The sequence below is a fragment of the Simochromis diagramma genome, unplaced genomic scaffold (assembly GCF_900408965.1).
Source record: "Simochromis diagramma unplaced genomic scaffold, fSimDia1.1 OVJJ01000753.1, whole genome shotgun sequence".
Classification (NCBI taxonomy): Eukaryota; Metazoa; Chordata; class Actinopteri; order Cichliformes; family Cichlidae; genus Simochromis; species Simochromis diagramma.
In genome coordinates this window covers 12,225,905-12,243,698 of record NW_024387523.1, presented here as the reverse complement: position 1 = coordinate 12,243,698, position 17,794 = coordinate 12,225,905, and the positions used below count along the sequence as shown (strand labels likewise).

Here is a 17,794-nt window from a genome sequence, read left to right as displayed (position 1 = left end):
GTGAACGACAGGAAGACTGAATAAGATGTGTGACATCCGCGTGCAAGAAGGCAGAAGTGCAGCAGATGCTTTCGGGAGTGCGGCGGCTCACTGTGCCGGCACCTTTCTGTCTGTGATCTGCATATTTCAACAGAAATCGGACAGATGTTATTGGCACATCGTTATAATTAGAGTTGCACAAGAAAAACTTACCTTCAAAAAGTTGTTTTAAGCCTTTGTCGCCATCTTGCGGTTTGTTAATGTAACTTAATTAGCCCAAACTGCCCATATTTCCCCAGTATAAGAAGGAAAGACTCAAAAAAGCAAAACAAAAAAAAGCAACACTGTTGATTTTGATAACAAAGTAACTTTTATTGTATATAAAAAATACAAGCTGTTTGTCTCATCTCAGCCTCAGTGTGCAACAGACAGAGAGGACTGAGTCATCAGTAGTACTGGTGTGATCAATGGCGTTTGTCTGACAAGCAAACATTCAGCAATGAAAACAATCTGAATCACCACACTGATTTTGATATGCCAGACCCAATTGCACCACCACACCTGGCGTCTGTGACAAGAATGTGTGCAAGACAGCACCACTTGAGGTTCAAGTGTGAAATTAAAACCTAATGATAGACTTCAGTGCAAAAAAGAAGAAAAGGAACAAAGACAAAAAATGGTAACGCAATTTAAATACATGACATTCCAGGCGCAAAGCAGCATCAAAACATTAACACTGAAACATACGATATGAATGAGCAAACATTCACTGTAGTGTGTGTGTGTGTGTGTGTGTGTGTGTGTGTGTGTGTGTGTGTGTGTGTGTGTGTGTGTGTGTGTACACAAGGATTGGACTGTGTTGTAAATCACAGCTGGCTCAGCATCTGCAAAAATGTGTGCGAGTGAAGCGAGGCTGTCATCTCATGTAGTGTGTAATAGCTCGTAAGATGTAGAGAAGTGCCGCCTGTAGCCGGGCTTCCATCACTATTAGGTTGGCATGAACCTGCACCCAAAAAAAGAAATGAAAAGAAACATGTCATTTCCTTCAGTTCACAAGGTGACACGCTGTAACACTTCCTTCTCTGATGACATTTAAAAAAGGAAGGACGCGCTAAAATGCCAAATGATACATTAGTTGATTCTGAGGGTACCAAAGAGAGATGACGTGTTAAAATGTCAAATGATACGTGACTGAGGAGGCCAGGTTAAGTGCCTGTTTGAACTTGTCATACCTTTTCAGAGTGTCTGAAGTGTCTCCAGAAGGAGTGGTAAATGCGTGCTGTGGTCTGCTCGGGGTGACAGGCCATGGTTTTTACAAACACCTTCAGAGAGCGTTCCAGCAACACGTTCACACTGCCGTAGTCGTAATCATCGTATCTGGACATGCGGAGTGACATAAATGTTAATGCTACAGTAGAGAAATGTTAAAGGTGGCTGAACTTTTGCATGGGTGGCACCTTTACACCCACCGTATTCCATAAAGACAGTGGATGTAGTTCCACAGAGCTTTTCTTAGAGTGTGAGTATCCACGCCTTCATGCATGGCCATCCTGTGGTAGGTCAAGTTGCACACAATCTGCAAATTCACATTAGTGTTTGCTCAGTTCACTTTTTTATAACTTTATAGAAGATCACCTCCTGTAGACCATTATACAGAATACAGATTTAAACACTTCCAAAAGTGGCTTCACTTTTCAGACCTCCATCCTTTATATACAGTCTAACCAAACCGGGTGATGCTTGTAAAATTCACAAAAGAAAAATGAGCTGGGATTGGTGTCAGTCATTTGTTTATTTACCGAATGATCTGGAATAAGTGCAAATAAAAAGATTTCTGTGTATTTGCAGTCTACTCTAAGCCAGGAAAACCCTTTTCTACAATACACATGTATTCACCACCCACTTCTTTTTCCTGACACTAAGCAGTTTTATTTCAAGTGTATAAACAAACAAGGAGGTCAACAATATCTCCTCCCATTCTTAGTCTCAGCTAGGTGAAGTAGTGTAACACGCACTTCAACAGACAGACCTTTCACATCACCCACACATCAGCCTTTGGTGATGGTACCTGAAAGTTTTCATCCAATAGCTGGCCCATGTCTGGCAGGAGCCTGTTAAGCAGAGAGAATCCATGGTCCTCCCATGAATAGTCCTACACATGAGACACAACCATTAACAACGTTACCATCTACAACACAAGGCACAAAAAAATCAAGGGGTGTTGCTCACTATAATAAGTTTGACATAGATTTTAAAACAGGAAAAATATGCCTTAACAAACTACCTGTGCTCGCATGGTGGGTGGTGCCTGCTCTCCTCTGGGAGCAAAGTCCTCATATCTGAATTCTGGTTCCTCCACAAGACGCAACACCAGGTCAGGTGGAGCGCCCCTCACCACCGCTAAACCAACAACAGAGAGGAAGTGGTGAGTCAACAGGTGACTGAGAGTGATGCAGGGTTAAACAGTCAGATCTGTACCCGTAGGTATGCTTTCGCTCCTCTCCCTTTCAAAGCGAGTAACCATCTCCTCCTGTGTGCACTCCTCCTCCTGCTGCTGCTGCTGCAGCTCCACCATCCTCTTCATCAGCACCTCCACCTCCACGGCTCCATCAGCCAGCTGGAGAAGATCAGATAAATGAAGTCGGCGCTTTGTTGTTTCAGTGTGTGTTCACAGTTTTCTTTCCTAAGTGAGTGGGTATCTTTTGGCCGTTACTAAACTTTAAATCAACTACCTCCACCCTCCTGTCATTTTAAGCCTGTTAGGCCTGAGATCAGAACATCTGGTTGACTCACCTCGTGCCTGCCGTCCTCGTGAGCGGGGCTGTGCGCGGGGCTGTGCGCGGGGCTGTGAGGACTGTGAGAAAGTGATGGAGGCTGAAAGGTGTAGCCCCCAATGTGGTCAGGTTCTGGGTTTAAACCACAGCCCCAAACGAACGAGCACAACGAGTGAGCGTGCGCCATGAGCACCACGGCGTGTATCAGTTCAGCCAGTGACCAGCGAGGCTCTGCTCCGGGGCACACCAGTTCCTGCGGGACAGATAGGCAGATGTTGGGCTCATGCAGTTTCAGATTGTGCGTTTGCTGGAAATTAATGCCAGGCTGTTGACCAGTTTGCTGGGGGTGTTACCGGTTTGGCATTTGTTGGTGGTTTGATTTGCCTGTCTGCACTAAAGATAAGCCGCATTATCTAATTTAGCAATTTCCCTTAACTGCAATTTTAGACAGTAGAAAATTATACTGGAAGCACTTTGATACACTTAAACTTTAAGAAGATATCAGTGTTATTTTTGATCCTGTTAGATGGTTCTCAAGTTAATCTTTTAAAAGCAGTTGCAGATAGACTTTTGTGCATGCCAACAATGTGGTACCTTGTAGAGAGAAACAACACACGAAGAAGGCTTCATTTAGGGTTTGCTCAAACTAGTCACCCAGTGCTTGTCTGACTCAGGTGATCAGCGTGCACAGTTAAGCACACTCAAGTGCTATCTCCGTTGAGATACACATCTGGGGTGACTGTGACAAAGAAGGGAACCCCCCCCCAAAAAAAGATATCACACTAATATTGTCATTGTCAATTCTTTTGACTATGATAATGAAAATCAGATATTTCACTCTCAGTCCTAGGTATCAGAACTACACCTGTCTGTGCTGATGCAAAATGATAGGGTCTGCTACTCTTTATATGGAAGACAATTAGGTGTTTACCACACAGGAAATAGCGGCTGAGTCACTGAGGGAGTGAGTTTGGATTCAAGTCAGAAATTAGAGTTGGAGTAAGACACAGGGAGTGAGTGGGCGAGTGGGAGATGTGTCTGACCTGGATGTGCTGCTGCGTAATGAGCCAGGGTCTGTGTGCCAGCAGCTTGTTGAGTGTTTGCAGGCTGCGGAGTTTGGCGGGAGCGTGCTCCAGGCCGCTTAGCCAGCTCTCCTCCCCTCCGGCCTCCAAGTAGCCTGCGCTGTGCTGCTGCACCAGGTATGAGCAGTGGTGCCGAGCTGCAGCCTGCCAGACGCAAAGAACGGTCCAAGTTAACAGCAGGGAAGAGAAACTCTAACCTCGACCACTGAAAACAACGCTTCACACATTCTCTGTTCACATATCTGTGTGCAACAAATCCATAATGCAGAGGAAGTGTCAGAGGTTAAAACAACACAGCTGAACTTGCACAGGTGGGTGCAGTGAGTGGTATTTCTAAAGTGTTACGGGCTGTTAATGTGAAGCAATACTGAAGACACATAGATCGCATTAGCAGAAAGGCACTAACAGTCTTTGGATGTCCTACTATTTTGCTATGAAACAATTTCTGAATGTCCCTGAAGGTTTCATTGCCATTGCTGTTCAGTGACCATTACCAAAACGTGTGTTATTTGCCAACTGAATGCAGATGTTTAAGTATTAAGAATGCGACCTTCTAAATACTCTATTATACAAATATATGATCACATCTCAAATCTGAGTTCAGTCAGTATAGCAAAAAACTGTATAAACATTTTTCAAATTGAAAAAACACAAGTCCAAGGCACAGCATCATAATATTACAGCATTAACATCTAACTGAAGCTACATTACCAGGTTATACTACAAAATGTCTTAACATTAATTCAAAATTCTATAAACAAGCATACTTTCTCTCTCTCGCAATATTATAATAATGCATTTCTATCAGTAATAAAGGCAACTGCAATTTAATACAACTGCAATTCACAACAACAGCTGCTCCAAAGTGCTTTATTTTACAATATAAAGATGCTTGCACTGCTACCAGGATGAAAGCTTTCAAAGTACGGACTGGAGGACAATGGACCAGAGTTCTGTTTTGCCCTCCAGGCAGCTGTGTCCCAGTAGCTCTGACATCAGGTGAAAACTACAAATAACTTTTATCAAAAAAGAAAGTTTCAGACTAATCTTAAAGGAAGAGAGGGGGTCTGTCTCCAGGATCCAAACTGGGAGCTGGTGTTAGGGAAGAGCCCCATATCTTTATTCTACTTTTAGAATTTCTAAAAGTAGAACTAGGAGTCACAAGTAAGCCCGTAGTCTGACAGAACAGTGCTCTGTTGAGATAACATGACACCAGAAGGGCTTCAAATATGATGGAGTTCAATTAATCCAGATTTTATGGTGAGGAGAAGAATTTTAAATTCAGTTCTGGAGTTAACATGGAGCCAGTTAGAAGCTAATATGAGAAAACCATATTCACAACATTCTGATCATAGGCAAGACAAGCATCCAAAATACGTAAATACATAACAATGAAAAACACTGGAAAATACTGGCAACAGCCGGTGCTACCCCTCAGTGTCCTAGCAGACACACCTATGGTATCAATTTCAAAATCCTATGTCGCCTTATTCTCAAGTTGTTAAGTCATTCACAAGATTTTCAGAAAACCTGACCTCTCACCTTGAGGTCAAAGTCACTGAGAGCCGAACTCTTCAGAGATTGTTAATAGAAGCACGTATGGTATGGTATCAACTTCAAAATCCTTGGTGTCTTCCTTCTCAAGTTTTCACATTCACAAGACTTTCAGGAAACCTGAGCTCCGACCTTGACCTCGAGGTCACAGATTCAAACTCTTCAGAGATGTTTAGACACACCTATGGTATCAATTTGAAACTCCTTCATCACTTCGTTCTTAACGTTTACAATCTTGGGTATCCACATAGCTGCCCGTTCAGTGGGGTGACGACAATACCCCATCAGCGTTTTATGACTGAGGGGTAAAAAGCAAAAAAGTAGGAATTATGTGATAATCCACTGTAATCTGGTATTTTGACTTAGTTAACGTTCTCGTTTTGCTTTTCCCTACACATTACTACGTGTCACGACAAGAAACCATGAAGCAGGAATTCAGGAAAGTCAAACATGTGGTGGTTTAGAACTGTTTAGAACGCCTGCAGCATTTAATAACAATGTCAGTATTTAGCACCAGTTTATTGCTGTAGCAGGAGGAAGCAATACAGTTTTTATTGCTGTGTTTATATTTCATTCTATCCCTACTGAAAACGGACCATTAACATCAGTGCTTGCTATTGTAATCCTCTAAGTCAGACTTCTAAGGTCCCGGAGAGAAGACAGAGGACAACAAAGGACCTGAGCCTTCTACCTGCACACACAGTCATTGCCGTCAGACAACACATAAGTGTGGTGTTTCCATAGCATTCGCACTCATCAAATGCTCAGAACGCGTACCAAACATCACGTCCACCAATATTACCCACTGCTCTAACTAGTACATCAGGCCAATTAAAGGTTCTGGTGTTTAAAATACACACACACACACACACACACACACACACACACACACACACACACACACACACACACACACACACACACACACACACACACACACACACACACACACACACACACACACAAAAACTTTATTACGGCAATACTTAAGACCAGTGAAGACAGAAGAAAAGACACAAGTACCCCCTTAAATTTAAGCACACCCCCCCCCTAAAAACCCCAAACTCATCCACAGCCTGTTACTTGAACAGTTGGGATGTTACTCAAATAATATCTACTCTAAGATTTTGTTTGAACAGTAGAAAAAATTAAATGGAGACCAAAGAACTATAATCATTTTGTATCAATGACAAAACGATTTAACCTCAAGTGTCAGAACTACTACGATGGAAAAAATCTAAAATAACAATCTCGTCTGTTTGAGAGTGAGAATTTACTTTGATGTTCACAATTGTTAATTCTTTATTTGGTTCATCGTGCATGCACGTGGCTGCAGTACACACTACATATGATTTCTTTTTAAGGAACTACATATACTATTTCACATTTCTCCTACAAAAGACGTTAAAGGAGGCTGAATAGTGTTTTACAAACAGTCCAAATTATGATGAAACCCCAGTCGAAGCAATTTGTCAGCTTTCTGCTGAAAGGTAATTAAAGTTGGAGGCTAAAAAACATTTTTCTTACCATGACAGCAATGTAGTGTCTCCAGTGACGGGGCAAGGGGCCGTCCATCTCCAACAAAGCATGCTGGGTCTTTAGGAAGCAGCAGAGGTAGGCTGGGTGCATCGCCATGACCATGGAGATGTGATCCACACGCCCCAGCGAAAGAAAAGACTCAATCAGGACATCCTGGTTTGGCCCTCCTTTTAAAATCTAAAGAGGAGGAAAAAAAAAAAAAAAACATAACTGAATCCTGAGTAAACTTAATTAAGGTTTCTTCTTCTTTATGAAAAAGAAAAGAAAAAGAAATCTGAATGAGTCACATTATGAGCTAAGACATTATCAGCCACTAGCTTTGGCAACTCAGCTCGGGTGTTGCATCTGTTGAATGCAACAGGCAGTGTAGTATTGCAGCAGAATAAATAGCATCATTTCAATGAGCAAGTCTGTTAGGTCATTACGTATGTCCGTTTCTAAAACGGAAAATAATTTAAAAATAAACTTGCATAAAAAACCCTGTGGGAAAAAAAATGTAGGCCAATGGAGATTCAAATATATTTAAGGTTAGAACATTTCAATTATATTTATATGAAGAGCTTAAGTTCAAAGTAACAGCTGTTAGTTCATTATGTTAGCAGCCTGAAACAAGCCCTGTAAAAATCACAGGATTAGACATGAAGGCCAGCTGTGTGCCACTCTGACATCAACCTGAGGGGGAAAAAAAAACAATCTGGCATCTAGACAGGGTGCAAGTCTGACAAACAAACAATGGAAATAGCAAAAACATACTTGTAGTAATCCGGAAACTCATTCTTTTTTATTAAGTTGCATACACACCTCTTTTGCAGGGATAAAGGCACTTGGACCTGAGGCCAGAGCCCGAGGTACCTGGACTCCTTGCTCCTGGCAACAAAAGAAGACACAAACAACACGTAATTATCATTCAGTTTGCACTTGATTATTGCTCTGGTTTATCAAAATTTCAGTCAAGATTCCAATCAACCCTAAAGGATTCATCTTGTCTACGGAAATCAACCTCAAACGCAGCTCATTTCTGTGACTGACACGCGAAAAAATACCTTTTCAGACTTTTTCCATGCACAAAAAAGTTTACCATTGTAAATATTCACATTTATCCAAATCGCTGATATGCTTATATGAAATATGTTCAGCTTAACAACGCCTCAGCCTCCTTTAGCTTGCCTAGACCTTCTTTGAACCGTAACAGGACACCCGTTTCGTAACTAGCAGGCTTCAAACTTCCACGTTTAACCAAAACACGCGTTAAAACTCACTGACATCGGAAGCTCGGACGCTAAACGTTGCCCTGTTTGTTATTTTCAGCACAAACACAAATGAAAGGCGTCTAAAGCAGCCTGCCTTTTTAATTTCTAGAAGCTACACTGGGCTGTGAAAGCAGTTGGGGGTGTGTCTGCTGGTGGTGTGTTTTTCAGGCAGCGGGAGGGGGCGTGTCCGGCCCGGTTTTTTGTGCACACCGCCGCAGAGTCTTGCATCACCTACAGTCTGATGAAACCAGCAGCAGTCCGGTAGCAATAAAAATCACCATCAGCTGATGAGAGAGGTGAACCTACCCTTACCTAACTTTATAACGTCATCATGCAAAGCAAAAGCAGTCCTCCTGAGAGTACCTAAAAGTCCTTTAATGGTACAAACGGTGCCCGAGCGCTATTCGAGTAAGATTTTTTCCCCTATCTGTCAGTTAATGCGGCCTGCAAACCTCACAGAAGAAGGGGAAGTCTGTCGGTGAATTGTGCATGCATTACCTGTGCGGTCCGCAGGAGCTCGACGGCTCTCTCCCGTACTTCCTGCAGCGGACACGACCTGGACAGCCGGAGCAGATGCAGAAGAGTTTGTTTACGCAGTCGCTCCGAGCCGTGCCGGTCCAGGTCTAAACACTGGAGAACCCCCTGGCTTAACTCCTCCAGAGCCGCTCTCCGCTCCCCGTCATCCCTGCTGCACAGTCGCGCTAAGCTCTTCGAAGTCGGTCCAGCATCGGATTCAGACTCGGACCGGTGGCCACACGAACGCCGAGCGGCGGGCACTCCTCCCGGCTTGCTGTCTCCATTAGCCTGGCAGGTAGCCGCGGGATTACTGGCCATGTCCCGGAGCACCTTTGTAGAGTTGAGCTGCCTGTCGTTACCGAGCAGCAGTTAGCCTAAAGTATTAATTTAACGCTAACCCTTAACGTTAGCTGAAAACATTTATTCTTCTTCACTGACACAACCTCGAGGTATCTGCCGCCGGTCTTCTTATTTTTACTGCGCAATCGTCTGCTTCGCAAATTATTAACACCGACCAACCACCTTCACAGAGCGCCACCTTTTTTTCCCACCCGGCTTCCTGACCGTGAACGCCGGCTGCCGGCGGTTAGCTCGCTACGCTAGCTCACTACTGTTAGCAGATGCTGCAGACTCTTTCAGCCGCAGCTATGACGATTTCCGGTAATGAAAACAACGCGAGCCGCTGATTTATATTTGGACTGGGCATCGTGGACATAATGCCGAGTTAAACTTAAAACTATCTTGCGTAAGGCACCGGGAATAATGTAGAGTTTTCACACGCTCCTTCCGCTCAGATCTTGGCGAGCTTCCCCCGTGCAACGTCATCGTGACGTATGCGCAACTTTCCTGTGATAAACAGCAGGCGGCTGTTGTCTCTTTAAATGTTACTAACAGTAACAGTGTATCCATAAGTGTCTGTTTTCTCTTTTCTTTACAAAGTGAGCATGTGTTCATTTCAGGCGGGTTTTTTTTTTTTTTAAAATTTTATTCCTAATGCCTTTGTTCATACTGATAAACAGGTTTTAGTCAAGATGATACATGAAGGGATATATATATAAAATAAAGAAATCACCTGTTTTGAAAGTATTCTTATGACTCTGCTTTATTGTACCCACTCTGTGTTCTACACTGTAATCACTCCAGTCTTTTTTTGGACACATAGTATATCTGTAGAACTATTATATTATACTTTTCTGCAATTTCTGCTGCCATCTTGGCTAGATCTCTCTTGAAAAAGACATTATTGATCCCAATTAGTCTTTTTACCTGGATATATTTTGTGTTTAGTAATTATGCAAGCTGTAAACTTACACATTTCCCATCAATTACCAAAGCCTTGAGCAAGGTCATAAAATTACTGATATTACAAAAATGAAAAAGCTTAAGTTTAATATTTAATGTGAAAGAGACACCAGTCAGTGTTAATATACATGATGATGATATAATTACTTTTATCATTTAGTCAAAATCACTGAAATTAAATGGTAGATTAACTGATGTCATTCTGTTACCTTCACAACTGCAGCAATCCTTTAATTATACAAGAACCCAGCACTTTACCGCAAACATCTCGGACTTTGTATTGGACATTGCCACCTGGGAAGTACCTAAAATGTCTGTGTGCTGAATCAGGTCACTGAGCTAATGTGTGGCAGACATGCTGGAAATATCAACCCAGTCCTTCTGGTCCTCTGGAAACCATGTTGTGGAACCTCTGAGTTTTTCCACAATCTTTTATATTAAAGTAACTAAAACTGTATAAATTATTTGTTGTGTCTGTAAGTGCATGTGTAATTCTAGAGTGGGATATAATGGTTTCACAATTTTCTGTTTACTTCCTGAATCACCTTTATTTAGGAAAATAAAAAGAAATCAATGATGTGTCCTTAGTATCAGACATATCTTATATTAATTTACCTGTATATATCATATATAATGCAAGATAACTTTTGTGAGGATGATAGGAGAAAAAAAATGAAGAAGATGAAGGAATAGGGAAATATGACAGTGACATATAAACAGACAAACAAGTGAAGGTGATGTGCTGCTTCGTTTGACATGACAAGACACACACTCTCTGGGGTTTCAGGAACTTCAACACTGTGGCAGCAACAAAGAAAAACCCTTCAGCGTTCCATCACCGTTTCCCTATGAGGGAAGACTTTTATTAGCAAACACACAGGCTGGCTTTGGAGGATGACCTTCAGGGCACATACACACACAAACAGACACACAAACACACACAGAGAGGCATGTTCATGTGGTAACCAACGTTTGTGTCCCAAGGGTAGAAGAGACAAGAGCAGAAGTGTAGAAAAACAAGAGGTGGTTTGGAGGGGTAGGAAAGAGCCAAGGCCTGGATTATCACACACACACACACATTGATATGGAGAGGGGTGTGTCTTCAATATTTTACAGGAAGTAAATTTTGTGTGTGTGTGTGTGTGTTTGTATTTGTACATGGGTGCATGTGAGTAATGGGATACGAGTCCTTAGACGATTTTGTTCTCCAGCAAGGCGATCCTCTTCGACATGCTCTCTAGTAAGATTCTGTCAAGGAGAGAAACTGTGAAGGCAGTCAATAAATCAGACAGTGCGAAAACAATTTTAACACCCTCCCTCCCAAAATAATATCCTCAGACAGTGTCACCTGTCATAAAGGATATGTTTTTTTGTTAGTGCCTGTAGGGCAGCTTCAACTTTCTTTTGGAACTTTACAAGGGAGTCGCATTCACAAGGGTCACCTGTGGAGCCAAGAACACACAGGTTAAAGATTTGTGTGATTTGTGAAGTATAACAACACATTTGTTTAAAACTTCTCACCATTACAGACGTTAATCTGTAGCTTCTTGGCAATCTGGCTCATGGCCTTGAAATCGGCGGTGTAGAAGTAGTGCTCTCCGGTTGGCTCAGAGGCTATCTCTTTCAGCTCGTCCTCAACTGCATTGCCCACTCCAACAGCATACATCTTAAAGCCTGCAATGAACGCGCTCGTTCCTTCATCTGATTCACATAAGTATATATTTTTAGTCTGCTTTAGACGTAACCTTCCCACTCCCTCTAACCGTTTTCCTTGGCCTTCTTGGCAGCCTCTCCGATGTAGTCCTGACTGCGCCCATCGGTGAAGACGATGCCCACCTTTGTGACTCCAGGCCGGGCACCCTGACCAAGGCTGAAGCTGTTTTCTACCAGATAACGGAGAGCCTGGCCTGTCATGGTTCCCCTCTCCAGGTAGGCCATCTTTTTCACAGCTTCTTTGAGGTCCTTCTTGTTGTTGTAGCGGCCCAAGGGAAACTCCTGCGGTGGAGCAGAATTAGGATGATGATGAGGGTGGAAGTGAAAATGCTTACTCTAATGTAAAAAAAGAAAAAACTGACTCATACCGGTTTGACTGTGCTGGAGTACTGCACCAGTCCGACATGAGCCTCGCTTTCACTGACGTCCAGTTTGTCGATGATCTGGTTTATCCATTTCTTGACCAGCTCAAAGTTCTCAGGACGCACGCTCTTAGAGCCATCGATCAGAAACACAACGTCTGTTGCGGAGTTGCTGCAAGCTGGTGAAAAACAAAACATACACACACGGACACACACGGGGCATGTTAATGTCAGAGCATATTTATCATACTTGGACACATACCTTCAGAGACAAACACCCACTCACCACTGCAGCTACGACCATTGTCCATGAGGGTAAAACCTTCTCTGCAGGCACACTTGTATGATCCTGGGGTGCTGATGCATACCTGCTCACAGTCATGATCCCCAGTGGCACACAGGTCAGACACTAGGTCTTCTTACATGCACAACACACACACACACACACACATAAGAGGGGGCAGGCAGGTAGGGTTAGAGGGAGAAATAAAACTATGTCAGTTTGAAAATGGGAAATTCTAGCATTGATTTTTTTTAATGATCCACTGTGACCTGCAGTTGACCTGAACAGGTTTGAATATATGTAGATGATGCAAAAATCCAGTGGAGCCTTAAAGCAAAAGGAGGAAAAGATCGGAGCAGCCTTAAGCTAATAAAATCCAGTTTTCTGGAGGATTTTTCAACGTGATGCACAGGCTCCTCCTCAACACTATGATAATGCTGCTCTCATCATCTGCACGTGCAGCGATGCTGGCTGCCGCAAAGTGAGAAGCAAACAGCAGTCGAAGCTGCCGCAGACTGGGAGCGCCGAAGGGCATCACTAATTAGAGGCTTAATGATTGGCACTAATGGATCGGTAATTACAGATAGATCAGTCTCGCCTCTCGGTTATGTGAGAGTTGACTGAAGAACAGGACTAAATCTCATTCCAAAAGGTTGTTTCTACCCTAATGCCCTCGTGCTGTGGGGAATTTTAAATGAGTTTGAAGGACTGAATGAATACATTGTAATCTTGTCGAGGACGAGCAGAGGACAAAAGGGAGAGAAGAATAAATTGGAATGAAAAGGATGACAGTCCAGACACCTTACCCTCAGTACAGAGAAGCAGCAGACAGCTCTCTCCACAGGAATGAAGGTGTGCATATAATGAATCCCTCTTTCTTGCTGCTGTATCTATACCTCCTACAGTACATCTCTAATCCTTCTCTCATCTCTTCCTTCTCCCCCTCTTACCACAAAAGGCCTCCTGGAACTTCTTGGTGAGCTTCTCGATAACGCTGTAGCTCTCCACATAGTCCACATGGTCATCCAGAGGATCGCTGGCCATCTGCCTCAGAGTGTTCATGTCCACGCGTCCCACACCGATGGCAAAAATCTCAATGCCGGCGTCTCGTGCACGTTGAGCTATATCCTTTACATTGTCCTGGGGACGCCCGTCTGTCACAATAATGGCAACCTGTGATAGTGAGGGTTCAAAATAGATTATAAAGTTACCATTGCGGTTATGGAAGAGGTGAATTTCACGTGCAAACGCATCTAAACTTGTGGCAGACCTTGCCGACGTCAGAAGATTTTGCACGAGCGCCCTCGGCCTCACTGAAGGCAACATTCATTGCAAACTGGATGGCCAGGCCAGTCATGGTTCCGGTGGACAGCGGCTCAATTTTGGTCACAGCCTTGATCAGCCCGGCTTTGGTGCGGTGGGTCTTCAGAGACACCTACAGTTCCACAACAGCGCAGTGAGTGAGATCGAAATGAGAGAAAACATATCAGAAATGTCGGAAATCGTTTTTTAAACTTTATCCAAACCTCATTCTTAACGCGGCTGGCATAGTTGACAACTCCCACACGAGTGGCGCTGGGTCCAACATTCAGCCCCTCAATGACTTTTGCCAGGAAGACTTTAACTTGCTCAAACTCTGAGGGGCGAACACTGCGACTGCTGTCGATGATGAACACGAGGTCGGTGGGACGGGCTTTGCACAAACCTGCCGCTACACGTGAAGAGAAAAGCAACTCAGATGTCACCGTAATCTCATATTCATTTTATAAAGTTATAAATTATTCCTCATTCCATCATTCCTCATGATGATGGATGGAGATCATGAAAGTCAGGGGAGATGTGGGTGGAGCATGGAGAGAAGGGCTGTTGAGAGGAAAAGGGGAGGGCAGAGGTGATGGAGAGTGGTGAGATGTATATGAGAGGAAGGGCTGGAAACAGGACGCACAGAGGCAGCAAGGGTGGAGAGAGGGAAAGGTGAAAGTGCTGCGATGGAGAGAGGACACAAAAAGAGCCACTGACCCACTTTAAGTATTTTCAGAAAGCTTGTTGGGTATCTCTTGCATGAATATATCAATAATTAATCCATAATTAGATTCCACCAAGAAAAGGCGTGAGATGTGGTTACATTTTCACAAAAAAAACATGGACTCTGACAGATTTTTTTAGAAAAGGTGTGATGAAATTAAGCTTTGCTACAGCGATACGGCTGGTGACCCGTAGCATTTTCAGTGTAAACGCGGGCATTTTGGCATCATTAAGCAAACTGCAGCCAGCGTCTACTGCATATCACTGATCTCCCTCCTCGCCCTTCACCTCTCTCCCTCCCTCCTCCCCCTTCTCCTTCTGTACACCTCCTCTCAATCTTTGACATGCAAGAAACAGCAACGGCCACACTCCATCCTGAACAAAACAATTATCCAAAATGTGCTTATACAATTTAACCACTCGAAAGAACATCATAACCCCTTTTTTTCAGGTGGCAGAGCACGTCATCTACTAATCAGGAGGTAGAGCAGGTCATCTTCTAATTGTGAGGTTGGTCTTTCGATCCTAGGCTGCTCCAGTCTGCATGCCAAATGTCCTTGGGCACAATACCAACCCCAAGTTGCTCTCCGATGTATCCATCAGAGTGTGAATGTGTGTGAATGTTGAATAGGAAGCATGTAAAAAAGTGCTTGTATGAATGGGTGAATGAGGAGAGTTGAGCTGCATAAAGTGCTATAAGAACCAGCCCATTTACCTTTTCTCCCAGTCCCTTACTTACCATTCTTAAATAGCTATGATATATACAGAAAGTTAGTGTCCACATCTAACCATCATACATTTTCCCCCAAAAAATGTATGATGGTACAGTATCTCATCCAGCCTATTCACACACAACACACAAAAAGATTCTAACCACTCAAAAATAAAAAGTTATGTCCTTCATCTAAAAGACAAACTGATGATCAGAGCAATATTTCTCACCTGTTGAGACCAGACTAATGCTCGCTTTTTAAAAGCTGTGTGAGGTTTTTCTGCTCTATGAGTTCACTTTTATGATGATAAAAGGCAAACGGGTGTTAGAAGCAAAGCATCACACAATCAACAGGAGTTAAGACTCAGGCTTTAGGGGTTAAAGGTCATTATTCTTACCCATGGCGGCGGCTGTGCGAAGGTCTAAGTTAGCTTGGGCTCCTATTAGGCCAAGCAACAGCAGGAACAACGGCTGGATGGGCGTCATGGTGACAAAGGCGGGGGGTCCGAGCGCGGCCGCAGACGGTCCTAGAGTTGGGAAGCAGAAAAGAAAGCGAAGCGCAGCTCCAAGCGATGGGCACGGCCACAAAGTGAGACCAAGCGACTCTGAGCTGCAGGTTATCAATGCACGAGCTTCACACACTCAGCCCACAGACAACCCCCCTCTAAAGCTGCAGTGTGTGCACGGATGAGTGTGCGTCTGTGGGAAAGAGAAGGAAATACCTGCTCTGGGAGGACCTAAAACGGTGGGCAGGGAAAGACAAACACACCTTGATATGGTTAGGATGGACAGGTAAGTGTGTATGTGAAGGTGGTAAATTTTTGTTGTGTGTGCGCACCGGTCCCCCAGTGGGTTACAGTATGTGCGTGTCTGGCTGGGGGTACAGGAGCGGCTGGGGTTTGGTGCAGAGCTCGCGCCAGTGCTGCTGCCCCAGGTTGGATTTGGCCAAAGCTCAAATAAACACCGACATGAATTCCTCTTTTCTATCCATGTTCCCTCGTATAGCAAACACACATTTATGGTGCGGAAGTGAAGCAGAGCCGGCATACACAGCCTACAGTGTTCCTGCTGCTCTACACGTTGAGCTGCGTGTGTGTGCGCATTTTTCTGTAAATTTTAAATTGTAGGTATACAATCCATTTCCTGGTTTCTGAGTTTCAGTATTCAGTGTCATTCTCAATCTCCTTGCTTCACATTTGTAAACCCTTCTGAAGCTTTTTTACCTCAAAATCAGTTTTATAATAAGACAGATCAAACACACACACACACACACACACACACACACACACACACACACACACACACACACACACACTGAGAGTAAAGGTAAATCAGATTTCCTTTTTTCATCATCTTCTCCTGAACTTCTCTGGTATATACTCTCCACTGTATGACAGGCAGCAGGGCCCCATTGGAGTAAACACAGCAGCAAAACACACTTTCATCAATAAGTTCACGTACACATCTTTAATCTTGCTATAGAGTCCACACAAACACACTCAACAGAGACCCCTCTTTTCCCCACACACAAGCAGACATTCCTCTGAACCCCCACCCACCCCCTTCCTCCTCCACACAAACTCACTGAACAAGCCGCAATTGAGGAGGCAGTTTGTGAGGGGAAGAGGAGTCGGGGCTCTGGCTGTACAGTAACCAGTTAGTCAGATTTCCAAGTGAACATGCTGCAAAACCAACTGAACAGGGTGTGTGTGTGTGCGTGTGTGTGTGTGTGTGTGTGTGTGTGTGTGTGTGTGTGTGTGTGTGTGTGTGTGTGTGTGTGTGTGTAATAGTGGTGAAACGTTAGAGATTAAAAAGAGAAGAGATGTTATTCCTGGACAGTGTGTCATCTCTGGAAATGGTCAGTTTGGCTCATAAGAGAAGATACATCACACATGCACAGCATTATGTAGTAACACACACACACACACACACACACACACACACACACACACACACACACACACACACACACACACACAGAGACACATGGTTATGTAACACTGTCTACCGGCAGGCTGGGCAAACATAAGCAGGTAACTGAAAGAACCAGACCTGCATTTGAGAACTACTCTGCTCAAAAACATTACAGGAATATTCGTTCATCGCAGTAAAACACAAAGTCAGCGAAACTTCAGGGATATCAGTCTGTTCATTTAAGGAAGTGAAAACCACTGTGAATCTATTTCGCTTGTTTTGGTGCAAATTAAAGTGCCAACAGGGGTAAGAATAAGACAGATAGAGGAGAAGGATATAAACCCAGCAGTAGCACCAGTGTCTGCTCCTTTGAGCAATAAACTGGAGGAGCACTGAAAGAAACAGAGTCCATGAAGGTGTCACAAGGGCACAACGATTATGTTGCTCGCATCCCAGCACTGTGCAATTGAACTGGCAGGTCCACCACTGGCACCCTGTTCTCTTCACAGGTTTACACTGAGCACCTGTGACAGGTGTGAACAAATCTGCAACATCATGACCAGTTTGGGAGTGGCTCAGTGATCATCTGAGGAGACATATCCCACAGACGTTCTACAGAGAGGCCAGTTAAAGTTAACCTGACTAGGTTAGCTTAGGTTTGGTCAGAGACATGCACGGGTACCCTGCTGGAGGTCATTTTGTAGGGCTCAGGCAGTGCTCCTCCTCCTGTTCCTCCACAAACAAAGGAGCAGATAGTAGTCCTGCTGCTGGGTTGATGTCCTTCAACAG

At 43.8% G+C, this 17,794-nt stretch overlaps 2 protein-coding genes across 6 annotated transcripts; both read right to left on the bottom strand.

The window, feature by feature from the left end:
* Positions 1-326: 326 nt before the first annotated feature.
* Positions 327-9,518, bottom strand: sesn2 (sestrin 2). 4 transcript variants are annotated; one of them, XR_005694313.1, is made up of 12 exons: positions 8,677-9,518; positions 7,730-7,795; positions 6,917-7,105; positions 3,797-3,979; positions 2,773-3,006; positions 2,458-2,596; positions 2,264-2,379; positions 2,048-2,131; positions 1,449-1,555; positions 1,212-1,356; positions 822-982; positions 327-781 (listed from the first exon to the last, which is right to left on the bottom strand). XR_005694313.1 is itself a non-coding variant. In XM_040019890.1 (11 exons), exons 1-11 carry the CDS (start codon positions 9,010-9,012, stop codon positions 896-898), a joined length of 1,686 nt encoding a protein of 561 aa, XP_039875824.1. In that variant the 5' UTR covers positions 9,013-9,518; the 3' UTR covers positions 327-895. The 4 variants fall into 4 exon arrangements, 3 of the variants coding, with proteins under 3 accessions (XP_039875824.1, XP_039875825.1, XP_039875826.1); XM_040019890.1 differs by having other exon boundaries at positions 327-982; XM_040019891.1 differs by lacking the exon at positions 8,677-9,518 and adding an exon at positions 8,188-8,643 and having other exon boundaries at positions 327-982.
* Positions 9,519-10,066: 548 nt separating this feature from the next.
* On the bottom strand, positions 10,067-15,808 carry matn1 (matrilin 1). Of its 2 annotated transcripts, XM_040019895.1 has the most exons (10): positions 15,490-15,806; positions 13,881-14,065; positions 13,625-13,789; positions 13,305-13,527; positions 12,358-12,489; positions 12,078-12,250; positions 11,760-11,991; positions 11,518-11,670; positions 11,361-11,438; positions 10,067-11,236 (listed from the first exon to the last, which is right to left on the bottom strand). In XM_040019895.1, the coding sequence occupies exons 1-10, from the start codon at positions 15,575-15,577 to the stop codon at positions 11,187-11,189; spliced, it is 1,479 nt and encodes a 492-aa protein (XP_039875829.1). In that variant the 5' UTR covers positions 15,578-15,806; the 3' UTR covers positions 10,067-11,186. The 2 variants fall into 2 exon arrangements, with proteins under 2 accessions (XP_039875829.1, XP_039875830.1); XM_040019896.1 differs by lacking the exon at positions 12,358-12,489 and having other exon boundaries at positions 10,067-11,238; positions 11,362-11,438; positions 15,490-15,808.
* Positions 15,809-17,794: the final 1,986 nt, after the last annotated feature.

What these genes read in the sequence shown, in the direction of transcription:
- sesn2 (XM_040019890.1), bottom strand. Translation starts at nt 9,012, where the DNA reads ATGGCCAGTAATCCCGCGGCTACCTGCCAGGCTAATGGAGACAGCAAG. An exon ending in CCTTTATCCCTGCAAAAGAG is followed by an intron (nt 7,106 to 7,729) that starts GTGTGTATGCAA and finishes CCTCCTCTTTAG; the next exon opens with ATTTTAAAAGGAGGGCCAAA. An exon ending in CACTGTCTTTATGGAATACG is followed by an intron (nt 1,357 to 1,448) that starts GTGGGTGTAAAG and finishes CCGCATGTCCAG; the next exon opens with ATACGATGATTACGACTACG.
- matn1 (XM_040019895.1), bottom strand. Translation starts at nt 15,577, where the DNA reads ATGACGCCCATCCAGCCGTTGTTCCTGCTGTTGCTTGGCCTAATAGGA. An exon ending in TCGCACAGCCGCCGCCATGG is followed by an intron (nt 14,066 to 15,489) that starts GTAAGAATAATG and finishes CTTCACGTGTAG; the next exon opens with CGGCAGGTTTGTGCAAAGCC. An exon ending in ACAGGCACTAACAAAAAAAC is followed by an intron (nt 11,237 to 11,360) that starts ATATCCTTTATG and finishes ACAGAATCTTAC; the next exon opens with TAGAGAGCATGTCGAAGAGG.